The sequence below is a fragment of the Mustela nigripes genome, chromosome 5 (assembly GCF_022355385.1).
Source record: "Mustela nigripes isolate SB6536 chromosome 5, MUSNIG.SB6536, whole genome shotgun sequence".
Classification (NCBI taxonomy): Eukaryota; Metazoa; Chordata; class Mammalia; order Carnivora; family Mustelidae; genus Mustela; species Mustela nigripes.
Window position 1 is genome coordinate 50,971,314 of NC_081561.1, and position 20,888 is coordinate 50,992,201.

Genomic DNA, 20,888 nt, shown 5'->3' on the forward strand with positions numbered 1-20,888 from the left:
TGCTTCATATCATATTCAGAATTAAGTAGTTCCAGAAATACATTTATGCAGGCAGAATACAGGGTGGAAAATGAACAAAATGTGAAAAACAGATCTGTAAACATTTTATTATTTAAGCCTTTAATAAATACAGGATTTTCATTTGGAGGTGGAAGAGGAAGGAAGTGGGTAGCAGTTGTGTTTGGTATGTTTTTTGGTAAGTCGGCCTCTTGCCTGATCTGATAACTGTAAATAGCTTTGAGATTTGACAAATTCAGTTTTTAAAAGCTAAAAGGAGTGTACGGTGAGATCTGCGTTTAAGATTTGAATGGTCTGTAAGTTTGGGCCAAATTATTTTTTCTATATAACTGGGATGTTGAAAAACTATTATTTGAAGATCTTGGAGGCAGACATTATAGCTGAAATAAAAATGAAAGAAACTGAAATCAAAACTTAGGTCCTCCCTGTTTTTCATTGTTGTGTAATACAGGCTTTAAGGCTAATGGCGGGGGCGGGGGGAGCTGCCCTCCGAGGGTAAGCACAGTTTGTGTACGGTTTTAGGGGAGGGACTCCACCTTTCAGGCTTACAGTACAAATGTCCCGCAACCCAAAACTATTGTTCTATCTCTAGGTGGAGAATTTAGCCACATACAAACATTTGCAAGCACTCCCTTTTAGATTTTTAACCTTTTATTGTGGCTTTAATTCTCCAAGGAGTAGTAAAGAAGAAGATAAGGGAAGGAGGGGGAAATCAAAATGAATCTTAAATTTGTGTTGAGAGGAAAGAATGAATTCTCCATCCGCCTGAGCCCCCTTCATCCTGCCTCCCTGTCTGTGTGCATGCGGTTGTGTGTGAGAGTGCGTCTGAGTGCTTACACCAGTGCAGAACACTCTGATCGTGAGAGGTATTTATTGCACCTGTGGGAGGTCTGGACCTTGTTCACCTATGTGTGTTTCATAAGCCAGCTAAAGAGTTTAGGAATAGAATGGTAGATGCTGTTATCATTATGTTTATGCTTGATACTCTGTGAAATGCTTACAACCCCCTTTTTCACTTTTTCTGTCCTGTTCTAGAATGAAGGCAGTTTAATTAGCCTCCAAGATGGATATTGCAGGACTGGAGGCAGGGCAGTGCATAGGAATGACTCCTGGGCGCAGCACTGTGCACGTCTCTGTGTTCAAGGGACAAAGCTACAGCAAAGTGTCAGGTTTTTCAGAGTTAATTGTTTACTTTCCCATAATTGATAGATGATACAGCCATTTCCTTAAGAAAGCTTTTGTAGAGTTTATTGTTATACATAGCAGTATTTTAGAGAAAAAATATTTAAGATTATTAAATCTTCTAGAAATTAAGGATCTGCCTTATGGGTTTCTCAAGCCCTGGAGATAGAGCCAGAACTTCGTAATTAACTTCTCTCAAACAGATCATTCTTGGTGGAAAGAGGGGAAGAACGGTGCTGTATAAATTGCTGCTGTGTGCATAGGACTGAATTTGTATGGTCCAGAAGCACTGTGGTAGGAAATACAGATTTTCCTCTGACAGCTTGGTGAGAACTAGACGTGACATTGAGCCATCTGAGCACTGGATGAAGAGACCTAAGAAATAATACAGTGGAGGAAAACAGTCCTAACTGACGATTTAGGGTACGTACAATAGTAATCCTAAGGAGGCAGTAATTCTTTAATTTAAATCCAGTTTCTAAAATATGTCCAGAGCAGCTGTTCCTGAGTTGAAAATAAGCCCCACATTTTACTACTTGTTATATGTATTTGCATTTGATTTTTGTTTGACTTTTTTCCCTGTATGTACATTAGTAATACCATTATAACATATCCTTTGTCAAGTTTTTCATTTCCTCTTAGCTCCTGTTTTTTTTTGTTTTTTTTTTCTTTTAACTAGGATTTATATTCCGTTGGCTGTTAAAACCTAGGAGGGCAGTTACGGAGTTTTATGACAGATCAAACTGAGGAGGTCATATATCCCAGTTGGGCCCCACAGTTCAGCAAAGTGTCCCAGGAACCATTTGCCTGTGGTCACACAGTTGGCAGAGTCTTGATTATTGGGCTTTATTTACCCTCCTGCTTATCTACATATTTGGGTCTGTAAGGAATTTAAAAAATAAATATGTAGTCATTGATAGTTCTGTTTATTTTATTCCGTGTGAATTCACAGCTGCCTTGGCAAGTTCTGGGCTAATACAAATAAAAGTAGCTGTCACTTAAAGGAGACAAAGAGAAATCTTAAAAGAAGAGAGATAACAAGGAAGTGAAAGGGAGAGAGTCACTATGAGTTTAAAATTACCAGAAGCAGGAAAATAACTAAATGACAGTTTGAAAATTGTGAAACAGAGTTTAAAATCCAGAAAAAGTCTACACTTGTTCATAGTGACTGTGGTTGATTGTGAGAGAGTAAAAAAGACTTGGATTACATACAGTTTTCTCCAAAAATCTTAGTGTTTATTCTCAGGAAAATGATCGTAGATCCCTGATTAGAAGTGTATTTGAACAGTGATGTGTTTTAGATTAAAAATGCAGGACTTTATGACAAGCCTTTTGGCTTTTAGTTTCTAAATGAGGTGTTAACGAATCACAGTCAAGGGTCACCTGGGTGGCTCGGTCAGTTAAGCATCTGCCTTTGGCTCGGGTCATGATCCCAGGGTCCTGGGATAGAGCCCCACATCGGACTGCTTGCTCAGAAGGGAGCCTGCTTCTCCCTCTGCCTTTCGCTCCCCCTGCTTATGCTCCCTCTCTCTCTGTCACATAAATACAATCTTGAAAAAAAATAAAATCACAATCAGTGGTGAAGGCTCAAATAAAATTTCATAGAAGAGTAACAGCTTAGTTTGTGTTAGTTTCTCAACATTGTAAATCTGTGCCCTCTGTAGCAAATTTAAAATTCTTGTGTGCCTTTTCTACCCTTTGAGATGGAGGGCATATTTTGTCTTTATTGAAGCCCCCCCCCCCATGTTTCCCCAAGCTACCTGTAAGTCCCTGAGCTCCAGATTGAGAATGCCCAACCGTACAATGCCAGATGTGGCTTCTCATGATGCAGTATATGTCCAAGCTGGACTCATTTCCATTGCCCCCCACTTCTTACTCCTTTTTTTTTTTTAATTTTTTATTTCTTTTCAGCGTAACAATATTCATTGTTTTTGCACTACACCCAGTGCTCTGTGCAATCCGTGCCCTCTCTAATACCCACCACCTGGTTCCCCCAACCCTTCACCTCCTTCCACTCAGGTGTTCCTCTGGGTGTGGCCTCAGCATCCTGTCCCTCACACACTGATCACTGGCTTGGAAGATGGCTGTGATCTCAGTGTTTCTTCCCTCTGTTAATGTGGCTCCACCAAATGTTTCGTGAGTATTGGGGTAGAAAAAAAGCAAATGCCTGAACCATGGTTTTACTTTATTTAACAAAATCATAGATTACAAATAAGATTGTTTTTTTGAGTACTTATTTGTGTTTATTCCCTTGCAGTTAGAACTGCAGTTAGAACTTGTGAATAGGGTGAGAGACTTCAGACATTTAGAACATTTAAAATGCAATTTTAAAACAGTGGTTGATAGCTGGATAGACGGATCTGGATTGGCATAGAACCAAAACTTCCTCTTTCTTCCCCATTGTATTTCTTACTTTAAATTGTAATTTCAAAACTACTTCAACATATGGAAAGTATAGTCACATAAATGATATCTATGTGCCTCACAAATATTGACCTTTTATTATTGGTTTGGATTATTTGTTTTAAAAAGAAAATATTAGGGATAACTGGGTGGCTCAGTTAAACCCCCATGTTGAGCTTACTGTTCAGCAGGGAGTCTGCTTCTCCCTCTTTTATCTGCTCCCCCCACTGACACTTTCTCTCTCTCTCCCATAAACAAATAAAATCTTTAAAAAATTATTAAAATGCATGTGATAAGCCCTGGGTGTTATACACAACTGAAAAATTGTTGAACATTACCTCTGAAACTGATGATATGCTATATGTTGGCTAATTGAATTTAAATTTTTTAAAAAATATTATAAAAATGCATCTGAAATACAGCCCCTTCCCAGATAAAACTTTCTTCTGAAGTTCATATGTTTCTTCTCTAAATATGTTTTTATACTTTCCATACATGTGTATATTCTGGGAAATTTTTTTAATTTATGTTAATGGCTTACTGTTTATACTCTTTCAGATAGCTTTCTTTTAGTGAATATTAAATTGTGAGATGACTCCATGTTGACTCATAGAGCTTTAATTTAGTTAATTTCTGTATTATTTCAGTGTTGGAATTTAGTATACCATTTTAGGAAGTTTTCTTTGCATGAACGTACAGATTTCCATTGATAGTGTTGTATGGAGTACTCTTGGTCTCCTTGTGCAAGTGTGATTTTTTTTTTTTTTAACTAGATACACTAGGACTTTAATGACTGAATCTGATAGTCTCTTTTCTTTTAGTGGGGAAATGTAACCCATTTTCATTTAGCGTAGTGATTATTTTAGAATAATTTCTATCATCTTTTTTGTGTGTATATGTTTTCTGTGTCCTTTTTTTCCTTCTTTCCTATTTTCTGTTGAATTTTTGTGTTTACTTTTTCATTTACTGATTGAATATTCATTCTAATTCTGTATTTTAGTGTTGTCCATAAGTTCTTAATATGCCTTCTCAACTTCATAAAGTCTACGGTGAATTCTTATTTCCACCCTCCTGAGTCATACAGGACACTGGAAGTTCACTTGCTGATCCCCATCTCCTGTGTGTCTCCATCGCATTTCGTCCCAGCGTTTGTTAAATGTCCTGCACTGTTTTGTCCTGCACAATCTTTGCAGTCAGGGCTTGCTCTTTGCTGTGCTCACTCCTGATCTGTGAAATCCATTCCTCCCTTTGAGGCTCCGTTTCCTTCTCCTGGAGTAGTTCTTTGCTGTGAAGACTCAACTCTCAGTCTCTGTTTGAGCATCATTTTTTAAAAAATATTTATTTTTTTAACAGAGTGAGAAAGAGATCACAAGTAGGCAGAGAGGAGATCATAAGTAGGCAGAGAGGCAGGCAGAGAGGGGGGAAGCAGGCTCCCTGCTGAGCAGAGCGCCTGACACGGGGCTCGATTCCAGGACCCTGGAATCATGACCTGAGCTGAAGGCAGAGGTTTATCCCACTGAGCCACCCAGGCGCCCCTTGAGCATCATTTTATTGGTCTTTAGGCATAGAACTCTAGATGAAGTTATTTTTCTTCTGCACTTTAAAGATTCATTCCAGAATCCTATTTTTGTTCATTCATAAGTAATCATTTTTGTTCCGGGTAATTTTTAAGTTGCATTCAAAAATAAAACAGTTGTGTGCCTGGGTAGTCATCTGTTTTTATTTTTCTCATTCAGGACTTGTGAGCCTTGGGTCTGAAAAGTTTACGTATTTCATTAATTCAGGAAAGTACTCGGCTCTCATCTGCTCAACTCCGGCCTCTCCTCCCTCTACTATTAAACACATATTAACAGTCCCCGACCCTACATCGTCTCTCCTTGTATTTGTGCCTCATTATCTCTTTCTGATTCACTCACATTTTCATTTGTGTCTACTCTGCTGTTCCATCCATCTATTGAGTGTTCAGTGTAAATGGCTACCTGCTGTTTATTTTTGAAGGTTTGCCACTTGTCTCTCCTCCCCCCATCACATAACATAAGAGTATTAAGGGAGTTTTTTTGTTTTTTCCATGATCTAGATGCGACACTTATTTCCAAACTTAACCACTTGCATTCAGCCACATCTGTGAGGTCAGACCTCTGGAAATAATTATTGAATCTACATTAAATCTCCTCTTTAAAAAAAAATGGTTTGTCTGGTATCCTGGGTAAGCACCCCAAACTAGTATTGCTGGGTGGGGTCATCTCAGGTAAGATGTCTTCCTCAAATACAGGAAAGATTCTAAAAGGACTTAAATGTAAACTAACGTCCTCTTTTCTGCATAATGTTTTGTGGAGGGGCCCTCACTGTATAATTAGGCATCAGTGATGATGGACTTGGTGTGTTTCATGGAGCATTTCTGTGGGTCTTTATAGTTGGGGGAGTTGGTTCTGTTTTTGTTCAGTTTGCTGCATTGCCAGAACCAGAAGTCAGTACTTTTTTTATTTGAATCTTCTTTTGAAGATTTCTGATGCTGCTTTATTGGAAAGATGAAAGAAATGTGCTGGGTGGGTGTTTTGCTTGTACCTTCTAACCCCTCTGTCACTGTGGGGTTGATACAGCTGAAGCATCTCCCCGGGCACCTGACAGCCTGTTCTTCCCTGGGCTCTAGCTTTGAAGGTCCTGATAGAACCACAGAGCAGTTGCTTTGGAAACATTATATTCTAAACTGTCTTGTTTTTCTTTCCCTTCAGACTTTCCGAAAATAGAAATGTTATTGTGGGGAAATAGCATTTGGAAAAACACTTAAAAGACCTGGTAGTTGAATATTGAATTTTTTTTTTAATTATGTTTACCAAAGTACTTCAAAAATTTTTTTACTATTTTGCTTTTTCTCCTTTAACAGAGGTACAGAGAAATTGAAACATGTGGTGAGATTAATATTTCTCGGAAAGGCCTAATCATTGCCTTAAAATACTTCTCACTCTTAGTTCCCTTGCAACTAAAGTTCCTTGCTCAGAATGAAGCTTTTCTCAGGGACTGGAAGCACCCTGCTCAGTTATGTTCCTCTCACTTTATCTGGCACTGCCCTGAGAGAATGCCCTATATTGGGCAAATGGAGGAAGGGTGCAACCCAGACAGTCTTCCCCTCTCTCCTCACACCCAACAAAAGAACAAGGATTACCTTCCAGTAGAGTGCAAGCTTCGGAGTTGGTTCAAAGCCCGGCCTGACTTCTCTAAACTGACTGCAAACCTTTGGTAACTTGGCCACTTGGAGTTGGGGTACCAAGGAACGTGTCACTGGACAAATCCTCAACTAACGCAGACTTAATCTGCAAAACCAGAGTTGGTAGGTAGCCTGGAGAAGTCTCTTTAAATTATGCAAAGGATGCCCTGGCCGGGGCCTCAGAATACAGGAGGAGCTGCACTGCTTCAGACCTAGTCGTGGGAGTCGTGGGCCTTTGTGCATGGACAGCAGAAAGAGCAAACATCTGGCTAGAGTCATAGCAGAGACTTACATAGTGCTTCCCATGCCAGGTCCTGGGCTAACTCCTTTACTCTTCCTTGGACTGTCACCGCCCTTTCTGCAGAGAGCACATTCCCAGGGAGGCCTGGGATTCGGATCTGCGCCTCAGACCAGTGTGCAGTACCGTCTGGAGATGCTGAGTCTTGGCTTAAGGTTTTCCTCTCCCTAGCCACTTATAATCCATGAACGACAAAACGAGCATTTGCAGAAGCCACTCCTCAGGAGGCCTGAGAAGTGAGAGACTAGGACCGGCAACATACAAGGACAGGGTCTAGGGTTCAGGGGAGAATGCCAGACATCCCTGTTTCAGCTTGGGCTGAGGACAGGCTGTTCCTTTGTGCTTTGTTCTAAAGGCTTTTCTAGTGTACAGAGCCTGTCCTTATGACTTAACCAAGAGTATTCCATTCAGCAGTGACCCATGGGTGTTCCTGGTCATCAGGAAAACAAAACAAAACACTTCTGGAAGTTGTGAGTGTGAAATTATTTTAATGAGCATCCTTATGGCCTGGATGTGAAAGATTTGAAATGCAAAGCCTCAGGCTTTGACCTGACTCTGTTTCATAATAGCACAGCCAAGAGCAGGTAGTTAAACCCTGAAAGAATGAGATACTTTAAGTTTTGGAGCAGCTGAGGTTAATTTTAAATCAAATCTGCTGAAGTAAAGACAGTGAAAGTCTGCTTTTCCTCAGATTGCTTCATGGATAGAGTACCCCATTGTGTTCTTGAATTATTAAGAATTCAGAAACAAGTAAGGAAGGTCAGAGGAATATGGAACTCCTGTTTGAGATTGCAGTTAAACTGAGGACCCGAATACCTGGGTGCTGGTCCCAGTGGTGCCACCAAAAAGCCATGTGACTTTGGGGTATCCATATCACTTCTCATCTCTGTTTCCTTATTTAAAACATGGGCTTGTAGCAAGTCTAAAAAATACACACTCATCCATTCATGTAGAAACAATATAAACTGTCAACCACCCACATACTTGGTATTACTTGGAAATGTCCCTGGGTCCTCTTCTAGATGCAATTTGAATTCCAGTATGGACAGTCTCTTCTTACTCTTCTTGGATAGATGTCTGCTTAGGGGTAATAATCACACAGCTCTCCAGGCCTTCATCACTAAAAGCAGCCAGGCCTTTTGGAAAAGGGTTATCTTGTGGCTCTGACATCTAGAGATATTGGGCTGAAAGGCTGTGATAATGGCCACCCAAGATGACATTCTTCTGCTTATTATTTAAATGTTAAATGACCTTGTTTCTTGAGATGCTTTGGTAGAATTCCAGAAAGTGCCCTGGAAATGGTTATCATGCTGAAGGTCATACCTTATTGGTGGCTATTTGTGGTGTTAGATGAGAACTCACCTGTCACCGTTAGAAATGATTCACTCCATGAGCTGCATCACCCAGACCTAGCTGTGATACTTGCCTGATGTCTCTTCTTTAAATGAAAAGATGCATCGAAACCACCTTAGGTTATTGAATTTGTCCCATAAGAAGAGAAAGCTGCTAGCTCAGCTATAATTCCAGCTCTTTCTGTGCCCCTGGCCTAATTAAAGTTTGCTTTACTCCACAAAGGAGAAAGCACATATGGTTTGCAGTGGTGCTCTTTGTATTTTGATTACTTGGGAAAAGCCAGGTCAAGTAAATAATACCGTAACGTACACTCCATTGCTCTTGGAGTAGCTGGTGTTATATGGAACTGCACGTGGCGGCAGGCTGTTCGCCATGGCCTCCGTTTTCCTTCAAGTACAATCCTGTGTGCTCCTGAGCAGATTCCCAGGAGCCCAGGGTAGAGGGACCTAGCCTTACTTTCCGTGCCTCACCTTTGTCCAGCCTCCTGGCCCTCTGGCTCTGCAGTGTCTGCAGTGGTGTGTTGACTTTCTGGGGACCAGAGCAGCTCTCTGGAAGGAAGCCAGACCCAAGCCCTGAAGGGAAATGGTGGCCAAGGTGACTTCGACTAGATCATTGTCTCTACTGATGTGGTCCTAGGGGCGCTGGAAGGAAGAGCTTTGCAGAGCCCATGCTGTTTCCCTCTTATGGGGAATGGAGGGAGCAGAACCTTCTGACACTGACCCATTGTACACAGAATTGGTGAGAGTAGTCTTAGGTGAATTAACTTTATAACTCAGGGGCTTGGTCCTTGTTGTTATATTATTCTATCCCTTCTGAAGCTGAGGATGTATGAGAATTCAACTCTCCGTGTCCCCCAATTTGATGGGGACCGGTTTTTCCATCTTGTGAACAGAACTCGGATGAATAGTGTCAAATCTAGGTTTCACTAAAATACTTTCTTGTGTTTCAGTTTCTCCATTTGCAAAGCAGAAATGACATCTTTTTTGATTTGGGGTGGGTTTTTGACTTTTTTGTTGTTGTTGTTCGTTTTTGGGTTTTTTGCTATGAGTAATATATTCAGCCTCTATTTGGGGGTGGGTGTGGTGAGGCAAAAAGCAGGGTCTCAGATGCTTTGTTGTTACTTTAGCAACTGTTCAGTACCTCTTGTGTGCAGGTCCCTGTGCTGGGTTCTGTGCATGTGGGAGCCCCAGTCCCCAATGATGTAAGCTGCCCACAGAGCTTAAAACAGACCCTTTAACAAAGGGCTAAAAGGGAACATATGAGCAGACAACTACAAGCCGTGGTAGGGTGAGCTTAGAGGAAGGAGGACAGACTTCAGACTGGAGGTCCAAGCAAGCAATCACGAAGAAATGAGGATTTAAGGGGCACCTGGGTGGCGCATTTGGTGAAGCATCCAACTCCTGATTTTGGCTCAGTTCGTGATCTCAGGGTTGTGAGATCGTGCCCCATATTGGACTCCGTGCTCAGCAGGGAGTCTGCTTTAAGAGTCTCTATTTTCCTCTGCCCTCTCTCTCTCAAATAAATAAATAAATCTTTTTAAAAAAGGAATTTTAAGCAAACTTTGAAGGATAGTTAGAATTTTAAGAGCTAGAGATGGGGGTACCTGGGTGTAGATGGCATTCCAGTTGAAAAGAATAAACTAGTGGTCACTGCTAGCATTTGTTGGATTTATCCTATGTACCAGGTTGAGCAGGGTAAGCATTTGTACACTCCCTCCACCTCATTTACTTTCACGGCAGCCTAAAGAGGCGCAAATGCTGTTCTTACCCTCTTTACATGAAGAAACGAGGTGTATAGAGAGGGGTACAAACATTTGTCTAAGGTCACCTGGCTAAATGCAGGTTGCTAGGAATTAAAGTACTTCTGGCTAGTGCCCAAACCTGTGCTCTTTGCCCTTGGCCATTGTGGGGTGGGTGAGGAGCAAAAGGGGTCCTTCTGACTGTAGGTCAGGGAGCTGGGAAAGAATGTGAATGCTGTGCCTAGGATTTAGGATTGTGTTCTAAGGAAACTGGGAGTCACTGAAGAGTTTGTTTTTTGTTTTTTGTTTTTTATTTAATTCTTTTTCAGTGTTCCAGAATTCTTTGTTTATGCACCACACCCAGTGATCCATGCAATATGTACCCTCCACAATACCTTCCACCAGCCTCACCCAACCTCCCCCTCCCCTTCCCTCAAAAACCGTCAGTTAGTTCCTCAGAGTCCACAGTCTGTCATGGTTTGTCTTCCCCTCCGATGTCCCCCAACTCCCTTCTCTCCATCTCCCCATGCCCTCCATGTTATTCCTTATGCTCCACAAATAAGCGAAACCATATGTTACTTGACTCTCTCTGCTTGACTTATTTCACTCAGCATAATCTCTTCCAGTCCCTTCCATGTTGCTACAGAAATTGGGTATTCATCCTGTCTGATGGAGACATAATACTCCATAGTTTATATGGACCACATCTTCCTTATCCATTAGTCCATTGAAGGGCATCTTGATTCTTTCCACAGTTTGGCAGTTGTGGCAGTTCATTGCTGCAATGAAAATTGGGGTACAGATGGCCCTTCTTTTCACTATACCTGTATCTTTGGGGTAAATGCCCAGCAGTGCAATTACAGGCTCATAGGGTAGCTCTATTTTTAATTTCTTAAGGAATCTTCACACTGTTTTCCAAAGTGGCTGCACCAACTTGCATTCCTACCAACAGTGGAAGAGAGTTCCCCTTTCTCCACATCCTCTCTAACACTTGTTGTTTACTGTCTTGTTGATTTTGGACATTCTCCTTGGTGTAAGGTGGTATCTCAATGTAGTTTTGATTTGAATCTCCCTGATGGCTAATGATGATGAACGTTTATCATGTGTCTGTTAGCCATTTGTATGTCTTCTTTGGGGTAGTGTCTGTTCATGTCTTCTACCCATTTTTTGACATGATTATCTGTTTTATGTGTGTTGAATTTGACCGGCATTTTTCAAAGAGCTGGAACAAACAATCCTAAAATTTGTAGAACCAGAAGAGACCCCGAATTGCTAAGGAAATGTTGAAAAAGAAAAAACTGGAGGCATCGTGTTGCCTGATTTCAAGCTTTACTACAAAGCTGTGATCACCAAGATAGCATGGTACTGGCACAAAAACAGACACATAGACTAGGGGAACAGAGTAGAGAGCCCAGATATGATCCCTCAACTCTATGGTCAAATAATTTTCAACAAAGCAGGAAAAAATATCTGGTGGAAAGGACAGTCTCTTCAATAAATGGTGCTGGAAAAATTGGACAGCTATGTGTAGAAGAATGAAACTTGACCATTCTCTTACACCATACACAAAGATAATCTCGAAATGGATAAAAGACCTCAACGTGAGGCAGGAATCTTATCAAAATCCTAGAAGAGAACATAGGCAGTAACCTCTTCGACACCGGCCACAGCAACTTCTTTCAAGACCTGTCTCCAAAGGCAAAGGAAACAAAAGCGAAAATGAACTTTTGGGACTTCATCAAGATCAAAAGTTTCTGCACAGCAAAGGAAACAGTCTACAAAACAGGCAACCCACGGAATGGGAGAAGATATTTGCAATTGACACTACAGACAAGGGCTGATATCCAAGATCTATAAAGAACTCCACTGAAGGGTTTTAATCACATAATTCAGAGGTCTGCCCCCAGTGGAAGTGCTGAGTGGCAGTGATGAAGGAGGGTGGGTTGCCCTGGGGGCTGCAGGAAGCCTCTCCTAGGAGAAGAGGGCAGTGGGCTCAGGGCCCTGAAGTGGCACTGTACTTTGGGGAATTTCACTGCCCCCCAGACCTGGAGTTCTTTGGCCTCCAGAGATACTGGGTGTTTTAGATACAGACTTTTTCCCCCAATTTATAGGAAGAGGGACAAGTGGAATTTTAAGGTAATTAGCTTAAGGAGCAAAGCAATCCAACCTGGATACCTTCGGAAAGACATTTTAAAAGAAAGGTATGTGTTAGTCCCTTCTGCTAGAGTTAACAGATCCTTCCTCAGTCTGTGCCTGCCCTTGAGGTCAAGTTGCCTACAGGAATACAAGGAAGAATTAGCTCTCTTCTCCCTCAGCTTCCTTGCCTGTCCCCTTTCCTACCAAGGCAGGCATTCATGAATGCAGTCATCTGCCTCCAGACGCGATAAACCAGAATAGCAGCTGGAAAACAGTGATGGTAGGTCCTAGAATTTTAAATTGATAAGATGCTAACATTTCAAAAACATTTCAAAAAGCATGTTTAGTGAGGATAATCATGGTTAATAAGTTTTTAATTTTTCCAAGTAAGGCTATCGTTTTAAATAAAGGTATCTTTTAAATTGCATAAATACAGGACTCCTGGGTGGCTCAGTGGGTTAAAGCCTCTGCCTTCAGCTTGGGTCATGATCCCAGGGTGCTGGGATCGAGCCCTGCATCCTTTCCTCTCTGCTTCCTTTCCTCTCTCTCTGCCTGTCTCTCTGCCTATTTGTGATCTCTGTCTTTCAAATAAATAAATAAAAATTTTTTAAAATTGCATAAATATATCTTCATGGAGCACTTTGCTATGTTGTTCTTACTTTTTATCATTTGCAGTAGTCATGTGAAAACTCCCTTGAGAACCATTCGTTCTGTGTATGTATCCCTCATCCACAGAAGATAACTCATTGGTTCTCTCATGGGTTAGGAGGAAGGGCAGGGAAAACTACACTCTCTTCTCTTCTCTTCACCTCAGGTCTTCTGAGGGCACATATGCCAACACCCCACTCCCAACCACACTTTATTTTCAGGCTTTTTATCTCGATTCTTGGAACTCGGGATACGTCTGCATTTGGGGTGCTTAACCTGCTATGACTTGAGAGCACAATGTTGTCCAAAAGGATGATGTACCTTCTGATAAATTATCCTGCTGTTGTTGGTCTTTCAAAGATAGTGAAGTACAGCATAGTTTATGATCTGTTTATTAAAAGTCCAAATGTAGAAATTGTAGAAAATTAGAACCTTTAGAGATCATTTAGTCCAACCTCATCTTTTTACCTAAAAAGGGCCTGAGGAACTTAGCGAGCTCACCTCAGGTCTTGGGCCTCAGTGGACGGCAGCCTAACTCATCCAGGCTCCCTGGTCTGGTCTTCTACTTCCTAAGGAGAACTCTTCGTCACAAAATGATGCCTCCAAACCCCTGGTGCCGGTCTTTGGTCTTGAAAACCATGTTAACACTTAATACTTTCTTACATATAGAAGATGACAAAGCCAGAAGGCAGACCACAGAAAGGAAGTTAATAGAAGAAAAAGCAGTTTCTGAGAAGGGCTTTCAGTGAGAGTACAACGGCCACACCCGCTGTGGCATTTCTGAGGTCAGATCGGGTGGAAGTTTAACCGTCTGTCTTCAGGCCCTTGTAATCCCTTTTCTGCTTACCCAGCAGGAAACCTGTGGTTCCCACTCCTAGTTGCAGGTTGGAAGTACCTTGAGAGCTTTGTGAAGGCCCCTAAAGAGTCTGGTTTAATGATCTGGGGAGAGGCCAGGCAGCAGCAGGTTTAGAAGCTCTCCAGGTGGTTCTGTTATGGAACTAGAGTGGGAACCACAGCTTTCAGCCCGTGGTTCACAAGCTTTGGCTGCATCAAAGTCACCTATAAAACAGCCTGTTGCCATGCCACTGGGCTTCACACCCAGAAATTTCTGATTCAGAAGGTCTAGGGTAGGGCTTGAGATTTTTGTGTTTCTAACGATTCTTGGGCGATTGAGATGCTGCTGGGTTGGGAACCACACTTTGTAAACCACAGTATTGAGTTCTCAAAGGCTCTGTGATCATGTCTGTGAGGCCCTACCTTGATGGTATACCCCCAGAGTTTGTTTTTGTTTTTAAAGATGTTATTTATTTATTTGACAGAGAAATCACAGGGAGGCAGAGAGGCAGAGAGAAAGGGGGAAGCAGCTCTCTGCTGATAGAGGACCTTGAGGTCATGAGATCATTACCCCTGATGATCAGGGCCTGAGATCATGACTTGAGCTGAAGGCAGAGACCTAACCCACTGAGCCACCCAGGTGCCCCACCCCCAGACTTGATTCTGGGGTAGGGTCAAGAATTTCTATGTCTTAGAAGTTCCCATGTAATGTTAATGCAGCTGGACTGGGGAACACACTTTGAGACCCAGGGTCAGTCTTTTTATGCGGGATACCAGATGAGATCAGGCACAAGGCAGGCCACCTCAGATTTCTCCCCATCTATAGTGTGCCAATTGGCCCCCAGAGAGAGTCACCAGGAAACTCAAGATCACTGTAGGCTTTAGGAGGAAGCAGGAAGCTATGGTTTACATGGACAAGGAATAGCACCTCCTAGGTGTTTGTCTAGGACATAGTGTGGACATGCACAGGTGTTCAAATTAAACCTTCCCTCTGGACTGTCACAGTGGGTCAAGTCTCATCTAGGCCAGCTGTCCTCACTGTAGACAAATGAGGAAACCAAAGAGAGCTGGTGATGCAGATCTGTAACCTAGAGCTGGCATGTCCCCTGATTCTGGGGCCCTTTCTGTGACACTGCAGATTTCTGCTTTGTGGACCCAGTGGATGACACAGCAACAGGAGGTAATGAAGGCAAGGCTGGCCAAATTATCCTAGGTTTGACAGCAGTGGTTCTTGAAGTGTGGTCTCTAGATCAGGAGCATCAGGATCACCTGGAAACTTGTTAGAAATATGGATTCTTAGACCCCACCCCAGGCCTACTGGATCAGAAACACTCCCTAGCAATCCTGTTTTTATATGCCCCTGAGGCAATTCTGGTACACCAACGCTCAAGTTTGGGAAGGGCTGAATTTGTGAAGGTGTGATCTCCCCTGAGACTTCTTGTGGGACTGAGCCTGTTGTCAGCTTGGTCAGGGCCTTGGGACAGCCCAGGGCATTGAGAATTGAGTGCCAGCTCAGTAAGGCAGCACCCTGGAGTGACTTCTGGTCCACCCCTTGTAAAACGGAGACTCTCCGGTATTCACACTGCCCAACATCGTGATTTTTGCCGAGGAGCAAAGACTGAAGTTGCGTCAGCCAGCCCAAGGTCAATTGTCAGAGATTCCGAAACAAATGAAGTTTAAGTGAGTAGGGCTTTTCTGATTTCTGATATTGTTGGTGATGGACTTCTTCCTTTTTTTGTTTTAGTTAGTGACAGGAGTATGGGAAAACAGCTACAACTTCTTCTGTCAAGGCACTCACAGTGCGGGAGAAGCAGATATGAAGGTAAGGTCTCTCTCTGTTTTAAATAGTTTGTTTGTTTGTTTGTTTGTTTTTAATTGTGCAAAAGACAAAATGGCTCATATTCTCACTGCCCAAGGTAATTCCTATTGACATTTTTAAAAAACCTATTTCCACATTAAAATTTGAACATGAGTGGTGTAAGAGAAAAACTAAAGTTTCATTTAATAAAAGTAAGTCCCGTTAATGGTTTCCAGGAAGAGGGGCCTGGCGGGCTCAGTTGGTGGAGTATGCGACTCTTGATCTTGGGGTTGTGAGTTTGAGCCCCACATTGGGTAGAGAGATTATCTAAAAATAAAATCTTGAGGGGCGCCTGGGTGGCTCAGTGTTTTAAGCCTCTGCTTTCAGCTCGGGTCATGATCTCAGGGTCCTGGGATCGAGCCCCACATCGGGCTCTCTGCTCAGCGGAGAGCCTGCTTCCCCCTTTCTCTCTGCCTGCCTCTCTGCCTACTTGTGATCTCTCTCTATCAAATGAATAAATAAAAATCTTTTAAAAAATAAATAAATAAATAAAAATTAAAAAATAAAATCTTGAAAAAAAATTTGTTATTTACATTTCGGGGGGAACAAATAACTACATGCATTTTTCAGCATTTATATAAATGGGATCGTAAAAATAATGTCTTAAATGCTGTAATCATTCCTGAAAGTGCTGTCTGAGGGTGGTCTTTTGATTCTGACTTCCACTCTGAGTGGGTTCTGTTGTTGTTGTTTTGTTTGTTTTGGTAGAGAGAGCACAAGGAGGGGAGCAGCAGGCAGAGGGAGAAGCAGGCTCCCCACTGAGCAGGGAGCCCAATGTGGGGCTCCATTCTAGGACCCTGGGACCATGACCTGAGCTGAAGGCAGACACTTAAGACTGAGCCACCCAGGTGTCCCCAGTGTTTCGTTTTAAATGAAAGACTGCTGCTTTAAATTCAGATGGGCATTCATTTTCTTAAAACTGTGTGGCATATTTAACTGGGCAGGGACCTGACATGGAAAGTTCCGATTCCTTTTCTTCTTTTCCTCATATCCTGGCCCCCTGCCCCCATGCCAGTCCCTGGAATAGCAGCACCACTCAGGAGGTTTTTCTGTGCTGATGGTTTTGCAGGTCACTCCAGGGGGAATAGACAGGCTTCAGGGCTTTTGAACTTTGATCCTCTGGATTTTGTCAGTCTTGAAAGACATCCATGCCACTTTAAAATTTCCCCTGTCATCATTCCAGACCTCCCCCAGCTTCCCCCCACCTCCCAGTATTCTGTTAGAGGCACTCAGAATGACCAGAGCTCCCAGCCTCTGAAGGACTCTAGGAGCCAGGGGGTGCTCAGGCTTCAGGAGAACCTGGGAGTCTGGGATGTTAGTAAACACGTCAGGGGGTATATTCCAGAAACACCGTAATGGTCTCTTCCTCTTAGATTATCCGCGTCCTCTGGTGGTACTATTTCTCCAAGCTCATTGAATTCATGGACACCTTCTTCTTCATCTTACGGAAGAACAACCACCAGATCACAGTCCTGCACGTCTACCACCACGCCACCATGCTGAACATCTGGTGGTTTGTGATGAACTGGGTCCCCTGTGGCCACTGTAAGTCTTACATTGGGGGGGGGGGCAGTGCGCAGCACTGGGGACAGGTGTGACAGAGAGGCTGAATTGAAACCAAGGCTTTTAGTGAAGGTGCTATTTCTGTGGATTTCTAGGTCAAACACGGGAACTTTGTGTCCCAGTTGCATTCATGATAGTTTGTGTGGCCTGTGCACTCAGTAAGCTGACGAAACCTTTTTCTGGCTGACTTGGCAAGGTGAGGGAAATACCAAATTCCCAGCCTGGGGCATACAGGGAAATAGGGACAGTGTCCTCTATCACAGAGGACAGCTGTTCCAGGTTATTTCTAGTCCATGTTTCTTAAAATTTGGAAGTCGTTTGACTGAGAGAGGCAGGCCAGAAAGATAGAACCACACCACTGAGGGAGTCCCAGGGAACACGACTAATGATGAAACAAGCTTTAGCTGAAGAGCACAGGAGGAGGTCTGCACATAATGCTTATAGAACGAGCCTGCCTTGTTCCCTGAAGCATGTTAGCAAGGCATCTTCAATGGCAAGCACCAAAATTTGAAGTAAATTCCCAAAGACAGATAGATACCTGTTGTTTTTAGAAAGCTTATGGTCTGAGGTCTCATAATTTTCAAAGATTAAGTTGTCTCCTTTAGGTTTAGCTTAGGAGTTATAACAGGTGTCCTGATCAAAATTTCTGCCATCCAGCACTGGTGAATTTGAGAACTTTTGGGTCTGTTCATGTGTTTTTTTCCCTAGGATGGCACTGCCCTGAATTAACTGGCCCACCAAGATTCCCACAGTCATAGAATTTTAGAACTAGAAAGGTGAATCACCAAACCCAGCTCCCTGTGGTTTGGGAGGAAACTGACATAGTAGAAGGTTTGGAAGAACTCGGTTTCCAGTGTGCCATCCCCCCGCTGTGTTTTTCCCACCGTCACACTTCATGGCTCTGGATTATCTGATTTAACTTCCTAATAGGAACAGTGTCTCTTTACATTTTCAAAGAACTCTCAGGGTGGTAGATTTTAACGAGCCCCACTGGGCCCAAGAGAAACAACTAGGACCTGGATGTGACTTGTCCAAGGTCACCCAGCCAGTTACTGTAATAGCCAGAAGTAGAGACTCCCTCCCTGAGCCCCTAGCCATGTACACCTCTGACTGTGCGTGGGAAAGCTGGTGAGTTCTGTTGGGTTGCCCGCTGTGGGGGAGGAGGACAGAGAGGCTAAAAAAGAACTGGTGGTTCTACTGGAAATTAAAAGAATGTGATAAAAGAGGAGTCTTTTATCTCTAAGGAACTGGACTCTGGATTGTTGTTGAAAAAAATATGTAGTCTCAGCAGTGCAGCCCTGGGGAATACTAAGGAGGCCAAGGCTTCTTCCAGCTCCAGCAGATGTGTTAGCCAGCCAGCTTTGAACCTCCTGCCCATCAGCTGCCTTCCCCAGGCCTTCAGCACAGCAGCCTAAAGCACCTTGCATGTAAAGAAAACCAGCTCGCTCTGGGAGTTGATTGGGGTTCTGGCAACAAAGCTGTGAGGTGGTCTCCTGACTCCTGTGTTAAATGCATGCCTGGCAGCCCCAGCTGAGCCCGGCCTTAAAGCACCCCAGTCGGCCTGCCCCAGTGGAAAGGGGGTTCTGAGCACTGTTCCACATGCTGCTTACCAGCCCCTACTTGAACACGTCTGTTTTCCGGATTTGAAAGGAATTTTGTTCCATGTAGAACACTGATGCATTCTCCTTCCCAATCCCCCCTGTTTTTCAGCGTATTTTGGCGCCACCCTTAACAGCTTCATCCATGTCCTCATGTACTCATACTACGGTCTGTCATCTGTGCCCTCCATGCGCCCGTACCTCTGGTGGAAGAGATACATCACTCAGGGGCAGCTGGTAAGTCACTCAGTGCCTCTCTCCAGGACTTGCTGCCTGACAGACTGCTCTCCCTGCCTTTATTCACTGTTACTTAATAGAATCTAATGTATATCTTTCCCACCTTTTCTCTTTGATCCAACTAAACTACCTGCAGCCCGCGGAGCAGAGAATGTTCTTACTTCCAGCTGATGCGGAAACTATATCTGTGGGCAGCTAGTTGGGCTATAGAATGAGGACAGGAATCTAATTTCCTGACTTCAAGTTCAGTTTGTTTTCCTTAGTTTGTATACAAAGCATATGTTGCCTGGGTGTGTTTCCTAATTATAATCCAGAACCCAAAAGTGACCACTGTGTCCTGGGTTCTTGGGAGTTTTCGAAGGACCAAGGAGTCCCGAGTGCTTATAGCCATTAGGCAGTGAGGGTGTCGGTAAGATCAGTGCCCGGTGACCACTCAGCCCCCGAGCTGTGAAGCACTTGTTGGCGAGGATGACACCTGCTGTGCTTCAGACGGACAGCCTCTCTCCTGACGTTGACCTTGAGGGCCCACCCAGCCGTTGTTGGCACTTGGTGATTACGTCCTACCGTCCTTTCTGAAGCTTCCCTGAGTTGTCAGGGTATGATTGACGCCTGTTTCTCTCCCTTTGTGAATTCTTTCATGAACCAATTACTGTTACCACTAATGTGAAACACTGACATTTGCTGAGTGTCTGGCACTCGTGCTAAGTAAGCAGGTTTACATGGACTAGTCCAGAAGCCTGAGTTCATGTTCTTATCCCCATTCTATGGATGAGGACACTGAGGCAACAGGCCTAACCCAGCTGACTGAGGGGTATAAAGTTTCAGCCCCAGCCTTGCCTTAACATATTTTTCTAAAGAACCATGCTGATTCCAGTCTTCCCAAGTCAATTGTGATTTTTCAATATTTAAAAATAACAGTCTGGGGAAAAAAATCTGAGAAGATCATCTGAGCTACTTACGTGTTTGACATTTCATTATCACCTCTTTGCCAGCTGCTCTCTAGTCCTTGTTAATTTTTTTCACCCACCTGTGAGGAAGGATAATTGTTCCTTAACCTTCTCGTTATGTGTGAGAAGTGATGTGGAGATCGATTTATACCACACAGCCGTGGCCTGGCAAAAGCAGAATTTAAAAGAACAGACTGCGGACATTGGTCTCCCATTAAGCTCTGCCCTTTGAGGTAGAAGACTGCACCCAGTTTGCCTAGATTTATTTTAAGCACCTCTCCTAGTTATTCCTTAACCTAGAGTACTCACCTTAAAAAAGAGAAGAAAGTGGGGAGGGAAGTAAGTTCTCTCCAGAAGCCCTGGGGGCTGGGCCAGAAATCCAGTGGGCAGAACCCTGCCCCCTGGTGGTGGTGGTGCTCTTGAAGAGTCACCTTCCAGTAGCTACATCTCATTGTAATCTTTCCCATTCAAGATTTATTCATCAAAAAAGAAAAAAGATTTATTCATCAGAAAAATCTGGACTTAGCATTATATCTTGGTAGAAGTTTAAATCTGTTGATCAGCCTTCTTCAAACCAAAGAGGTACATGGGTAAAAAATAGAAGAGTTGGGGCAAGTGGGCGGTACAGTCAGTTAAGTGTCTGGCTCCTGGTTTCAGCTCAGGTGGTGATCTCAGGGCAGTGAGCTCCAGCCCTATGTTGGGCTGCATCCTCAGCAGGGAGTCTGCTTGAGGACTCTCTCCCTCTTCCCCTCACACACTCTCTCAAATAAATCTTAAAAAAAAACAGAGAAAGGGGCGCCTGGGTGGCTCAGTGGGTTAAAGCCTCTGCCTTCGGCTTGGGTCACGATTCCAGGGTTCTGCAGTTGAGCC

At 43.3% G+C, this 20,888-nt stretch overlaps 1 protein-coding gene across 3 annotated transcripts in view; it reads left to right on the forward strand.

Annotated features, from left to right (window-relative positions):
- Positions 1-20,888, forward strand: part of ELOVL5 (ELOVL fatty acid elongase 5) — a 72,401-nt gene that overhangs the window by 47,392 nt on the left and 4,121 nt on the right. For all 3 annotated transcript variants that reach the window (XM_059400231.1, XM_059400232.1, XM_059400233.1), the window contains exons 4-6: positions 15,560-15,637; positions 17,047-17,218; positions 18,947-19,071. In XM_059400231.1, the coding sequence (XP_059256214.1) occupies positions 15,560-15,637; positions 17,047-17,218; positions 18,947-19,071 (375 nt within the window). The remainder of the gene's footprint in view (positions 1-15,559; positions 15,638-17,046; positions 17,219-18,946; positions 19,072-20,888) is intronic.